The sequence below is a fragment of the Daucus carota genome, chromosome 2 (assembly GCF_001625215.2).
Source record: "Daucus carota subsp. sativus chromosome 2, DH1 v3.0, whole genome shotgun sequence".
Lineage (NCBI taxonomy): Eukaryota > Viridiplantae > Streptophyta > Magnoliopsida > Apiales > Apiaceae > Daucus > Daucus carota.
This window is the reverse complement of record NC_030382.2, coordinates 39,002,081-39,017,213: the sequence shown is the minus strand read 5'-3', so window position 1 is coordinate 39,017,213 and position 15,133 is coordinate 39,002,081. Positions and strand designations below refer to the sequence as shown.

General features: G+C 35.7%; 2 protein-coding genes across 2 annotated transcripts; both read left to right on the top strand.

Annotated features, from left to right (window-relative positions):
• Positions 1-2,386: 2,386 nt before the first annotated feature.
• LOC108209511 (disease resistance protein At4g27190) lies at positions 2,387-10,759 on the top strand. The gene is made up of 6 exons (XM_017380454.2): positions 2,387-2,494; positions 4,839-7,587; positions 7,675-8,160; positions 8,360-9,082; positions 9,236-10,096; positions 10,520-10,759. Exons 2-5 carry the CDS (start codon positions 4,858-4,860, stop codon positions 9,923-9,925), a joined length of 4,629 nt encoding a protein of 1,542 aa, XP_017235943.1. The 5' UTR covers positions 2,387-2,494; positions 4,839-4,857; the 3' UTR covers positions 9,926-10,096; positions 10,520-10,759.
• Positions 10,760-11,808: 1,049 nt separating this feature from the next.
• On the top strand, positions 11,809-14,227 carry LOC108207520 (uncharacterized). Its single transcript, XM_017377958.1, has 2 exons — positions 11,809-12,545; positions 13,078-14,227. The coding sequence occupies exons 1-2, from the start codon at positions 11,809-11,811 to the stop codon at positions 14,225-14,227; spliced, it is 1,887 nt and encodes a 628-aa protein (XP_017233447.1).
• Positions 14,228-15,133: the final 906 nt, after the last annotated feature.

The following is a 15,133-nucleotide window of genomic DNA, read 5'->3' as shown; positions in this document are numbered from 1 at the left end:
CTTTCCCTGCCTTGGATTGATCCCTAATTCTTGGATGTCTAACCACTATTGGTCCACTCCCTGCTGCATTCTTTTCTTTTGCAGTCAAGCCTCCCTTGCAAGTTCGTGAATTGTGGCCAAGGCAGTCACACTTAGTGCATTTCACTGTTTTTGCTCTCTTCCCTTTCTGGTTTTCTCCTTCTTCCCTTCTCCTGTTTCTGCTTGGTCTCCCAACCCCTCTCTTCATTGCAGGTGGCATGACAATAGGTAGATCATCAATGTATATTATGCAAACCCAAAAAACCTCATTTACACAGGAGTCAAAAATTGTTCACTATCATACATAAACACATATACACAGATAAACTCGCACATATACACAGATAAACCCTAAAACAATGAATTAAGCCGCGAAAGATATATATGTATCGATTATATAGAGTAATTAAAGGTGAAATGCATACCTTATACTTTGATCAGTGTTGAATTAAATGGCGAGTGGCTGTATTGTTCACTATCTCGATCGATCCGCTCTTTCAATGGAACCCTAATTCTGCGTGTGTGTTTGGTTCTGTGACATTAAACTCTCGTACCCGACTAATGACCCAAATTCATGTTTTTTTACTTTTAATTCATTTTATTTTAATTACTTTTTTTAATTAAATCATAATGGATTAACGTTTTATTAACGTTAACTAAACGGAGTGGTATGTGATGGATGAAGTCAAAAGTTGGGTGTTACCACTTGGAAGCCCAAAATAGTCATTGGTACCATTTGGAAAAGCCAATTCTATAATGGTACCATTTGGAATTTCCCTAGAAAATATTAATCTGGGACCTGTGCCTGTGGTCACTATTCACTAAAATCATGCCACGCTGATTCTCTTGTGAGAGTGAAATATTCCCGAAGGAACTGAAAGTTAAAGCTCTTAATGTTATGAAACAACAAAAGTGTTATCCATCATTGTCTATGAGCAATACTATATTATCTCTATACTTTTTACGCAAACTGAGAAGCACTCACGGACTTCAACAACAACATATGTGATAATATGTTCTGCATCTATAACCAACTAACTAACAAACATGCATTTACATTAATCAAATTCCGTCGGTTTCCTCAAGATTTCAGGAGAGTTGGTCATCTAACATGATATTTCCGAAACTGAGAAGCAATACTATTAATCAAATGAAGTTTTGGAGTACACATTCTCTTATAACAAAAAGTGCATTCTTTTGGCTGGCTGGCTGTAATTAGTCTATGCGGCCTACATTTGCTGCCTGTGAATGTGTCTCTCTCTAAGATGGCCCAGAGAGAGAACCACCCGTGACCTATTTTTCTCTCCATTGCGTTTTTCTTTATTTCAGCACCCCTTTTCACCAAGCACTACATGAAACTCAAAGACATATGTACATGTATTTAAGCAAATCATTCCAATTTCAATTCACTTTCAACAAGTGTAGACCATAGAATTTCTGTGTTCTGCTCTCTCTTGCTCTCATTCTGTCACACTAATCTATACTATAATATAATAAGCCAACATAGGTTTAATTTGTAGTCGTACAAAATTTTGGTTTGGTCATCTCCTTTATAACTGCAAGTCGGTCACATGTAGACTTCTCTTGCTCTTACAATATTAAAGAGTTTTATACCGTTCAAATTACAAACACTTGTGATGTAATACAAGATAAAAAACTCCACCATTATTCTTTTAAATATAATTTATATATTATTTATATACTATATATTATAATTTTAAATTTATTATATATAATTTAAATTCTAACAACATTTTATTAGTGTTTTAGTATTAATAAATTGAAATCTTATTAAATTATATTAACAAATGGGTTACATTTTTTAACTAATTATAAATTATATTTAAAAAAATGATGGTGGAGTTTTTATCTTATACTATATCAAACTGTTTAGAAATGTAAGACTATGAGAAATCTGCGTGTACACTGTTTAGAGATGTAAGACTATGAGAACTCTAGGTAAAGCGGACTTTTAGTTATAAACTGAATCATCAAACACATGACCAAATCAAAATATTGTACGACTACTATCCTTTTAAATATAATTTATAATAAAACAAAATTAGTTGATTAATATAATTTAATTAAATCCAATTAATTAATCTATAATACTAAAATAATATTAAAAGTTATATTATAAATAATAAATTAAGAATTATATAGTCGTCCGTGCTTCGCACGGGTTAAAGGCTAGTATATACTATAAAAAGCCAACATAGGTTTAATTTGTAGTCGTACAAAATTTTGGTTAGATTTTTTTGGTTCAGTCATGTTTTATTGAATTACCCATTTTACCCCTCTTAAAAAATACACTCTCGATAGATATCCAAGCATCAGTCTCCCTCTCAATCACCAGTACACTCCGAATTTTCGCTCTGTCTGTCTCTCCACCTCGGTGCTTAGTACCTAAGCATCAAGAGAAATACACAGATAAAAGACTCTACACAGAGGCAAACATACCAAATAGCTTAAAGAGGTAAACCTAATAGCTTTTTGAGTTCTAATTGTTGTTTTAGAAAAACTTATAAGATGCTCGAGTAATTACCTATGATAACTATTTATTTGGTTTATGATTTTTTGAGTTTTAATCGCTGTTTTAGAGACACTTACAAGATGCTCGAATAAATACCTGTGAAGAGATTAGTGATGATGAATTACAGAATGTAGTGTGCATAATTTGGAATTATATACTATTGTAATTTAGTATAGTGTATTACTAGCATCTTAATCAAGTTGTAGGTTATGCCTGTCTACAGCTTCTTAAAGCACATCCAACACATAGCAACAGGCCTGTTCTAGAATTAAGATTATAGTATGAATTTTATTGTAGCACCATAAGTCACTATCTAATTAGCATTGGAATTGCTCATAATTTGTCTTATAAGTTCTCATCTCTGGTATAAAGTTGAGAATTTCTTTTGTTTAAATTAACTTATCGGAGGTACTATAATGCAGTTGGTTTTTTTTTAATGTCACTCTATTGCAGTAGGTTAAATTAAGAAATTATTTTGTCATTTGAGAAACATGCATAAAACCGATCATGTGTAGAAGTTAGCACTCTAGAGGGGAAAGTTTATTACTATTGTTTGAATTTGTTGGTTTTGATTTAGTCCTGAGTCTGGTGTAATATTAAAAGTCAGCTTAAAAAGATCACATCATGTCGAGAAGTTGAAACTTCATCGGGGATGGTGTGTTACTCGTGTTTAAATATGTTATTTTTGTTATAAGTCCTCATTCTGCTGTAAAATATAAAATTATCTTTTGTTTAAAAAGATCAGGCTTGAAGAGAAATACCAATTTATCAGATGTTCTGCCAATACAATGAGCCTACTTATCTACTATAACCTCTTGGTAATTCTCGGTCCGAGGGAACCCCAAAGCACATCCTATCAAAAAAGTAGGGTTCAGGTAGGGAGTCAACCTCACTCCACTCACCAAGGTCACATAATGTATATCGACACAATACAAAAATCTTAGTACAACTGCGGAACAACCTCAACATGTGCTTTCGTCCTAATCTAGGCTAACAATCACGTTAATAAACAATAGACATCACAAAAACATTTTATTATTACTAGCCTTTAACCCGTGCGAAGCACGGGCGGGTATACAACTCGTAATTTATTATTTATAATTTAAATTTTAATATTATTTTAGTAGTATTTTAGTATCAATGAATTGAATTTTAATTAAATTATATTAACTAACTAATTATATTTTCTCGAAAAAATTCAACTTTTATAATTTATTATCTATTTATAAATATTTTGTTGTTATTAATATGTGGATACTATATTTGTCGTGTAACGGATTAGAGTTAAAAAGAGTTATACGAAGGATCTTGTTTTTAAAAAAAGTATTGAAAATTGGATATTTATAACTTTATTATAACATCATTATAATTTTTTTCTGAAATATTATATGATGATGTATTATGATGAGTGTTTTTAGTATATGAAACTGTTTAACAGTGTATGCGCATGTTATAGAATTCTAGTTTCAGAGGGAGAGTACCAAATAAAAAAACATAACATGACCATACCAAAATTTTGTACGACTACAAATTATACTCATGTTGGCTTATTATAGTATAGTATAGATTATAAACTTTACTTAATGTGAAGTTTAAAACCTAGGAATAATGATGGTTGCTCTATCTGATATTCCGTGCGTGGGAAAAGTTGTGCACAGAACCTCTGATGCTATATGTGTTGCTACAAGGAACTTGTCAACGTTTTCAATTCCGAAATTGACATACTCCACTTAACATTCGAAATTTGTTGACGAGAGAGCTCATGCTAAAAATTATTCAAGAACATCTATTGAGGTGGCATGCAGCAGAAGGGTGAAGAAATCCAGGAAAGTGGTAAAGAGTTCCCATGTCAGGTTTCAGTGTTAAGCTTTAAAACATTACTACATGTTAGACACCTGCTCTATATTCTACAATTCCACTTATCTTGCTCATTTTTTGGTTATAATTTTAACAAACATGTCATCTGCATTGTTGTTTTACTTCTCAAGTTTGAAAATTATAAATTAATGTAAAATTAGATAGCAAGGTCTAATTGATGTGGATAAATAAATATAATTAAATAATTATTTTGGCCCATATCACTCATCATGGTCTGCCATGATCTACACATGCTTAATAAATAAAGGATCAAGAGATGAATAATGTTGCGGTGGATCTTGCAGGTAGTTGAGCAATTAACAATGACACCTACAATTGCTTTCTGAATCGATAACGTTGACTTGTTAAATTGTAAAGGCTGTTGACCAAACACTAATCACAACTTCACAACTTGCACTACTGCTTGCAGCTCAGAACTAGGAATAATCATGGTTGGTCTGTCTGACATTCCGGTTCTGGGAAATTTTGTGGACAGAATCTCTGATGCTACTGTCGAGGCGTTGTTTCGCGGGCTGCGCTATTTGTTTTGCTACAAGGAACTTGTCAATGTTCTCAATTCCGAAATTGACAAAGTTAACATTCAGCAGGGAAGGGTGTCCAGAAAATCTGATGAAGAAAGAAGTGATGGTAAAGTTATTGAAGATCATGTGCTGAGGTGGCAGACGGAGGTGAAAGAAATGCAAGACAGTGCTAGAGAGTTTTCGAAGAAATACCAAAGTAGAGCTTCATGGACGTGCTTCAAGTGTCTGCCCATTCCTAAACCTGTCTCCCGTTTTCGACTAGGTAGGGAGGCTGTATTGAAGGCTAAGAAAGCAACTGAACTCATCATATCTGGAAGGGACCTCCTGGCTAATGAGATTGCACATCTCCCACCGACTGATAATTTACCAAAGGCTGACGCTGCTTTCCAGGATTTCAGATCAAGGAAAGGTGTTTATCACAAGCTCTGGGAAATGCTGGTAGCTGAAGATAGTCTCATACTTGGGATATATGGAATGCCAGGAGTTGGCAAGACTCGGATGATGGAACAAATCTGGCAAGAAGCCATGGAAAAGAAGATCTTTCAAAAGGTCGCGCGAGCAAATGTGGGCAATGAAAAGCTGGACGTCTTGAAGTTACAAAACCAGATTGCGGGCCATCTAAATTGCCATTTTAAATCTCAAGATAATATGGAAAGTAGAGCAGCTCAGTTGAAAAATTGTTTAATAAACGGTGGAAAGATCCTCCTCATATTTGACGACGTATGGAGTGAGATTCCCTTAGACTATATCATTGGGACTTCATTTGGTGAAAGTAGTACTTCCAAGGGTAGTAAGATCCTCTTGACATCTAGAAGGCAAGATTTATGCTTACGTAACAAGTGCACGCATCCTGTCCAGATTACAACCCTGAGAGATGAAGAAGCATGGGATCTTTTTCAGGACTCTGTTGGAACTTCTCATATTGATTCTTTGCCAGATGAAACCTTGGCGAAGGAAGTGTGTGCTAGATGTGCTGGTTTACCACTCCTTATTTGTGCTGTTGGTAAAGCACTGCAGTTTATGTCTTACCATGTATGGAAAGATGCCCTTCAAAAACTTGAGAAAGGCAAGATTGATGGAATAGATTCCCAAGTATATGCTTGTGTAAAATTGAGTATTGATAGATTACAAGATGATGCAAAGTTGTGTCTGTTTTTGTGTTCCTTATTTCCTGAAGATGCTGACATTGATATCAGGAAGTTGATCCAGTTTGCAATAGGCTCTCAGTCCCAACTCATACCGGATGGACAGTCTACAATACCTGCTATGGTTGATGTACTCACAAAAGCTTCTTTGTTGCTCGAGTGTAGACAAAATCATATAACTAAATTGCATGACATCATTAGAGATGTAGCAAGATCAGCAGCTTTCAAAGATCCAACATATGCAATTTTACATGTAAGATGTGGCTCACAGTTTCCTGATAATGCTGGTTACCGTACTACTAAACTATTATGGTTGGATGTCGAGAGAGATGATATTCGTTTCCCAGAGGATCTTGTGTGTACAAACTTGAAAAGCTTGTGGTTACATTGCAACAATCATGTACAAAGATTCTCAGGTGACTTCTTTGGTATGTTTGTGAATCTTGAATTTTTAATGCTCCAAAATGTGCATTTTCTTTCCGAGCAATTCTCTCTTCAACCCTTGGATAAACTCAAGATGCTTATCTTTGATAGTTGTGACATAAGAGAGACTAATAATAGTCTTTTTCCCAAATATCTAAAAACTCTTTGCATTTGGGCTTGTGATCTCCCAAGTCCACTGGATTTACCAAACCTGAAAAATCTGCGAGAGCTAGATGTCCAACAAAAGTTACCTGTGATTATGGTGCCAGGTGCCATATCTAGTCTATCCAGTCTCGAAGAATTCCACATACCTAATGGATTCAGTTTTTTGGATGATGCAAATGATATAACGCTGATAATGGACGAGATTAGTAAATTAACTCGTCTGACAAGTTTGAAGATTTTTTTCAGTAATTTTGAGGCTTGTCAAGGTATATCTATATTTTTCACATTACTTAAATATGATATATCTGTAAACTGCGAAGGGTATCATGAAGCTTTATCTGATATGACAAAAATGATCAAGTTGCATGATGTTAAAGTGAAGACTAGTGATAAAGCCATCCAAAGTCTGGTGGAGAGGGCTGAAAAAGTGGAAGTGGTGTCTACGGATGTCGATTTAGGTAGCATTTGCAATAGTAACAAAAAAGCATTTGCAGATTTGAGAGACCTGGAAATTCGTTTATGTCACAATGTGGAGTATATAGCAAGGATTTCACAAGACGAGATTCAGCAAAATCGTCAACTGCGGACATCCTTCTCTAAACTAACCAATTTAACAATTCGAAGTTGCCTTACAATGAAATACCTCTTTTGCAAGTCCGTTGCAAAATGCCTTGGGCAATTGCAAATTCTTGAGGTAGATGAATGTCCTGCAATGGAAGTAATCATAATGAATGAAGACCCAAGTGACGGAGAAATCATAGACTTCCACAAACTAAAAACATTGGATCTGCGAAAGTTGTGGAGTCTCAAAAGCTTCTGCAGGGGAAAGAAAGAAATGCATTCAGGTTCAACGGACAACTCTGTCACCTCTTCTGCTCAATTTCAACCACTATTTGATGGGATGGTAAGTTTTACACCTAACTGTCTTTTATGTTCTATATATATATAGTAATCAAATTTCCCAAGGATGTTTATATAAGATATGCTACAGGTTGCGTTCCCTTTCTTGGAAAAGTTGTATATCAAAACTTTGGGAGATACAGTTAGTGATATTTGGGGAAACTATAACTCCGGTGATAATGATAAAAGTAATGTTATATTATCCTCCTTCTGCAAACTAAAGATGCTCGAGGTAAGCAGATGTAGCAAACTGGAGATGGTGATTCCAGTTGGCATGTTGCATAGGCTAAGGAATCTGGAATATCTATACATAAGCAAATGCAATAACTTGAGAAACGCGTTTCCAACTTGTATCGCCAGAGATCTTATCAACCTTCAACAATTGAGTATCTCAGGATGCGGGATGATGAGTGAGGTGATCGGAGGGAGTGAAGAACGAGCACAACAAGAAGAAGAAATCACAAATGAGGATCATGGAATCATAGTGTTTCCTAAGTTGAGCCTGATGACTCTTGAAGGTTTGTCTAATTTGACCAGTTTTTGCTGCCATCGGAGAGGGGTTTCTAATACCTACAAGGTAGTCGTATATATCTTACCAGAATTTCAATTCAGAGTTATATATCAAAAAAAATTGGAAAACAATATAAGCACGTTTTTGTTGTTAAATAATTTGAAATATTATATTTACAAAATCAAACCAATTACAAAATGACAACTTATCTTTTGGGGAATTTTTTTGGATGCTCTAGATATAACGAATGACCTTCTTTTCGCAGGTTCAGTTCCCAAGCTTGGGATGTTTACAAGTGAACAGTCGTGGGGATATTAACTTGGAAGGGATAGAGCTGGCAGGAGATGATTCTACTTGCCAAATGAAGGAACTATATATACACACTGATCAGCAGATGCAACTTCCACGTCAATGGAAACTTCATTTATATAATCTGGAAACATTGGCATTGTATGGCTGTTGGTGGAATGAGCTGAAATCTCTGAATTTTCCAAAATTAAAGAGGTTGACTGTCAATAATTATAGACGCTCTGCTCTATTCACCATCTCAGGATTTAATAGTCTACAAGACCTCAAAACTCTAGATGTATCGGAATGTGGTTTATTGGAAGATATCGTGGAGAATGTAAGAGGCCATGAACATGCTGGAATGGATATGGAGTCCATCAAACTCTCCAAGTTGAATACAGTTGTATTTAAAGATTTGCCAAAACTCAAAAGTTTTACCTATGGTGCAAACTATGAGTGCTATATGCCGGCTTTAAAGAAGGTTGAAATTGTTAATTGTGGACTCTCCTCTCTTTTCACATGGTCCGTCTTTAAAAATCTCCAACAACTCCATGCATTAAAAGTACTGAAATGCAGGTTATTGGAAGACATTGTTGTGGTTCCGAGGGTAGATGAAACTTCTCATGCAAATGACCAGATTTTTCAACTCTCATCACTAACTCTAAGAGACTTGCCAAACCTCCGAAGTTTCGGTCACAGTGTAAGCTATGCTTTCAGTATGCCCAGGTTAAACAATTTCATTAGACTACCAGCAGCCACATTTAAAATTTCTTGCACCCCCATTTAAAATTCTGAATAACCTTTATCTGAATTATACAGTTTTTAGGTTTATAATGTAAACTTATTTTTGTAGGTTAAATTACCATGCTTGGAAGATTTCTCTATGAGCAATTGCGGGGACATAAACTTGGAAGAGATAGAGTTGGTCAAAGATGATTCCACTTGCAAACTAAAGTACTTGTCTATACACAGTGATAAGCAGATGCAACTTCCATGTAAATGGCAACCACATTTATATAATCTGGAGAGATTGACATTCACACACTGTTGGTGGCATGAGTTGAAATCTCTAAATTTTCCCAAATTGAAGAAGCTGGATGTTAATAATTGTGGATGCTCTGCTCTTTTCACAATCTCAGGCTTTAATAGTCTGCAACAACTTGAATTATTGCTAGTATCGAACTGCAGATTGTTGGAAGCCATTGTTGAGGATGGAAGCGGGGATGAAACATCTGACACAAATGACAAGGTTATCAGACTCTCTCGACTCTCATCAGTTACTCTTAAAGATTTGCCAAACCTCACAAGTTTCAGTCGCAGTGTAAGCTATGCTTTCCGTATGCCTAGTTTAAAAAAGATTCATCTGCTTGGGTGTCCCCAGCTGGGGAATTTCACTTCCTCGGTAACAAGCACAGGATCAGTATCTGTTTATACTGAGGGGAATGGAAGGGAAGATGTTACAGACCTAAACGATTTCATAATACAAAATCACAAAAGAGGACGTAATATAGTGAAAGTGCTGGAGATTCAAATTGGTAAGTAAGAAGTGAAACCAGAACCAGGGATTATTGAAGAAGATGAGCCTCAGGAAGGATAAGAATCTCCCCTAGCAGATCAACCCAACCTTCTGGATTACTCAAGAAAAAATTGATGACTTGACTAGTACATTTCTGCTTATTCAACAACCACATTCTTCAAATTGTGAACAGCAGAGGTATATAATTACTTTCACTTCAGTTCTTGAATATTATGGTTTCCTGTCTCCTGATCATTTGCCAATTGTTAAATATATTTCTGCTTCTTAAAAGGGTAAGAGTTATGTAATATATTTAAGTTAGTAATAGTGATTCCTTCATAGACTTTTCTATAGTAATCTTTGTTATTTATGCATTGATAAAATTTTCTTTTAAATATCATTATATTAGTTTAATTATTTGCTTTCAGATAACAGATTTGATTATGATCCTTTTGAATCAAATGGCATAATGGATCAGTTGTTAAGTTAGATGCAACATTTGACAAATTAGCATAGCTGATTTTATATAATACTTTGTTACAATGGCTACTAAGATGTTTTTATTGGTTTTAATGTTGCAGTCAGCCAGTTACCACCTAATTGGTTTGAATATATTGTCAGGTCTTGGATCGTCTGTGGCACCAATTGTGTAATTCGAACATGTGAAGGTTGGGAACCTTTCTAGCAACAAAAAAATACCAGTGCCTTGCTTAGAATCAAGAAGCGGCAAACCAACTGCTAAAAATGAAGATCCTTCAAGATCATGTCAATCCCTTAATATAACCATGTGTTCTGAGTTCAGGTTTTTGCCTTCTTGGACACTTTGCTTGTACCAACCTGTTTTACTGCCCCACATGTGATGTAAGTTTATTCTTTGAGCCCTTTCTTTCTGTAAGTTATTTACTTTTGGATGAGGGATCGAGTATCTTGTGAAGACAACTGATGTTGTCTCGTCAGCTTTAAGCATTGCATGGTCATTTGCTTCAGTAGAGAAATAGACTTCTTAGATTGTTGGCTTGATTTGATGTCATGCTGTCCAGGCTTGGGAAATAAATTTATATCGTAACATGTCTTTGAAAATAATTTTTTTAGAAATAATTTAGATTTAAAACGAGATCAAATGTTAATATATAAAACATTTTATATTTAAAGAACAATATATTTCTAATGGATAATAAATTTGAAAAACTATATCATCCGATCATTCATATTATACTTGGCTATATAGCTATAATTTGTAGCACAATTTTTTGTTATGTTTTCAGATCATATATATCCTGCATTATGCTTTATTCAAGTGTGGGTTTAGAGCAGAAGTTTGAATTACTGCTCTTCAAACATGTTGTCCATCATGTAAATTAAATAAATGAAAAAAGAAGAAGAAAACTGGAAGAAGTGTCCGAAAAGAGTTCACCATGACATGAGAGTGGATATAACACTGCAAGTCTACAACCCGCGACACTGGACCTTATTTACGATGTGATCCGGTCAATAAACCTCTTAAACAGAATCATTGTCTATGGATTAACATGAAATATCTCAAAAGCTTACCAGAAGCTCTAGAACCAAGCCACATCTGCTTTATCTTTCATTTTGTTTAAAGGAAAGGAAATGTGAGTTCTTTTTCTTTATATATTCGACTGTGCTTTATCTTTAACTTAATGTATCAAGGAAGCCACAATAAAAAATAAACTAAAGGATGAAAATCCGACATACTTGGCTTTAGGTACTTACGATTGACTTTATTTCTTTATTCTTGTTTTGGTTGGTCATATAACCTTTTGTTTAGTTTTACTTTATTTGCAGGTGTATTTGAAGGGGAGACTAATCTACTTAAACCTGGTACTGGGAAACAAAGTTAGACCAAAAAACACCAAACCCATTGCTAGATCTATCCCTCATCACCAAAAATGAGTTCAGCAATTAAGCATTTTAGCCATCCGGAGCACGAACTTATCTTGAAGGAGAATGATGTTATTGAAGACACTGCTACTTGCTATGTCTGCAGCAGAACAGTCATCGGCTTTCCTACGTATACCTGTACTAGTCATGCTGCCCATGATGATGATGATGTTCGATGTAAACATTTTTACCTGCACCAGACTTGTGCAAAATTACCCCCACGCATTTTCCCTCACAATATGCACAGCCGACACCGCCTTACTCTCAAACGACGCTCTGGTAGATACTATTGTGACGGTTGTCATCTTCAAATAAAGTTCGCTTATGGGTGTGATCCTTGTGGCTTTGGTTTATGTGTTGCTTGTGCTTTTCCTTGTCCTCCTGATGATGATGAACAGAGAGAGCTTCATCATGAAGGTCACCAGGAGCACACACTAGTACTATTGCAGAGGCAAGCTTTGTTTAAATGTGATGCGTGTTGGGTGGAGGCTAAAGACTTTTCTTATGTATGCAAAACCTGTGATTTTTGGATCCACAAGAAGTGTGCTCTCTCTCCGCCCATTATTGCAGAGCCTGCTAATCACCATCACCCTCTTCATCTTATCTTCTCTATTCCAGATGAACATCGCTATTTCTCCCGATGGTGCAACATCTGTGGTGACTATGTTCCTGTCATCTCCTGGATATATTACTGTCACAAATGCACATATTTCGTGCATATGAAATGTGCTACAGCCCCTGCATTGTAAGTACCCCTACTCACATGTTGATTTGTTTGCTATTCAGCTCATTTGTGTTCAATATCATCATGTTCTGACCTATGTTACTCCGACTCTTCTATTTAGGTTGTCGTACCCGTGTCGGATACTTGGACACTCGGACACGACACTTATTTCGTGTCGGATCCTTTGACTAAAAAGTGGACACTTTGACCAATTTAAAATCAAATATGAGTCAAACTTACAATTCCAAAAATATATGTGAGGAAAAAGAAAGAAGCAAGAAAGGGATTAAAGTACAGAAGATGCCTAATTTGCAAAATCCCTTACAAAATCATGTTTAATTTGAATTTTATTGTTACTTTTTGTTAAGATGACTAACTTACTGTACTTTATTAGTATACTACGATGTGTCCCCGTACCCGTGTCCAAAAATAGGACGGTGTCCCCAATTTTCAAAGTTCCTGAGTCCGACACTCGGATATGTGTCGTGTCCGACACTCCGTACCCGAGTCAAAGTAACATAGGTCTTGACTAATTACAATTTATTGTTTACAGAAATGAGACTGAAGTCGCTGGCAGTGACAACGACCCAGGTTTGATAGAATTTCCTCTGCATAGCTTGGAAGCTATAAGCGATTTCATGACAACCCGATTTTCAATATCCCAAGTTGACTTTGAAGGTGAGCATAAAGATACTGCCATGACATCAACCAGACCTAATGACCCGCATATAATTGAAAAGCATTGGAGTCACCCCGATCATCCATTACAACTGTTTCAGTTAATCATTAATGAGCATGACAACGACGACGAAGATGATGACAACACCACACCAGGATTGATATGTGATGGGTGCATTCAACCCATCACCGCTACCCATCCCTCGTACTACAGTTGTACCCGTTGTAATTTCTTTCTCCACTCCGTATGTGCCACTAATTTGCCAGACGAGTTGCCTATAGGAGTTTCCACGTTTCACCCTCAGCATCCGCTTGTCCTTTCCACGAAAATTAGATTCTACGTAGCAGCACAGTGCGGAGTTTGTGGCTGCTTGACAAATGGATTCTACTATAAATGTGAGGCTTGTGATATTAGAATCGACATTTGTTGTGCATTTTTGCCGTCCCGGATAAAATACAAGTCTCACAAGCACCACTCCTTTATTCTGCGTTCTTCATCGGATGACATTTGCAATGTTAGTAGGTACCTAATTAGTGGTGGCATGGAATACGGATGTGAAATCTGTAACAGCTTCCGGATCAGTGTACCTTGTGTATTTTACCCAAGTACAATGAAACACAAATACGACGATCATCCCATAACCTTGAGATATCCTCCTTTCTTCTACGAAGGTGCATTCTACTGTGAGTTATGCGAAGAACGAGTAAACAACCAGTGGTGGCTCTACCATTGTGATAAGTCTGATCATTCTTTTCACGCTAATTGCCTCATTTTGGGGCAAAAGCTCAAGCTAGGAGGGACCATCAGAATTCATGATAATAACGATGAAATGCACACACTTGCATTAGTATTCAAAAGGAATGTAAGAACAAACTCTCCCTTGTACATGTGTGGCTATTGCGGTGATGGATTCACTCATGGTCGCTTCTTCGAATGTGGTGGCTGTGGATATCTTATCTGCGTTGAATGTGGCGGGGAGATGATGGATTGTGAATTAACAAGTGAATGCAGTTCTGACTCCTGAGATATTTCTAGGCTCTCTTGGCAATTGTTTTCTGTCAGCTATAAACTTTTTACACACTAATATGATGTTATCTCAGCACATCAATGTTTCATTTGTGTGTTTTATGTTTCTTATTGAATTTTCTGCTTATATCTAATTATAAGATATAGTATCCAAAATGCATTAAGATCGATATGCAAATATTATATACCCCAACCAAAATAGATGCAGGTTATTCTCTAAGCCTGTGTTCACTTCATGGAATAAAATGAGGGGAGAATGGAATGAAAAATTGTATAAAAATTTTAAGGAGAATGAAGAAAGTATGAGATAATGGTGACAAAATATGAATGTAGTTAATTTTTTTGTGAGAAAGATTGTGAGGAAACATGATGTTGAAATGGAATGAGCATTCCTTCCAAAACATGTGGGTTAGAATTATAGTTAAAATAGTAAGGTTGGAATGATTGAAGAAATGAAAATTATATACATTTTCTTTGATCAACATCATTTTAAAATACAAAATTCATTCCATTCTCCCTCCATTCCATTCACCCCAAATGAACACAACCTAATTGCAAAGCATCTATACCCCAAATGAACACAACCTAATTGCAAAGCATCTGTAATCAAGAGCATAGAGTTTTATTGCCCCCTATTTGTTTTGCATAAGTACAATAGATTACCTATGGCAATCCCAAATTTTTGTTCTCTGTCATTATTTTAATACTCCCTTCGTCCCCCGGCCAATAATATACATTCGGATAAGAGGTAAGAGGACGGGGACGCGACACAGATTTTAATACTTCAATAAAGTATAGTTCTACAACTTATTTTTAAGATTTTATTTTTCTAGTATAAAAATATAACATTCATCTTTTTATACAAAAAAAAAAAGGTTTTAAAAATAGATTATAGAACTATATT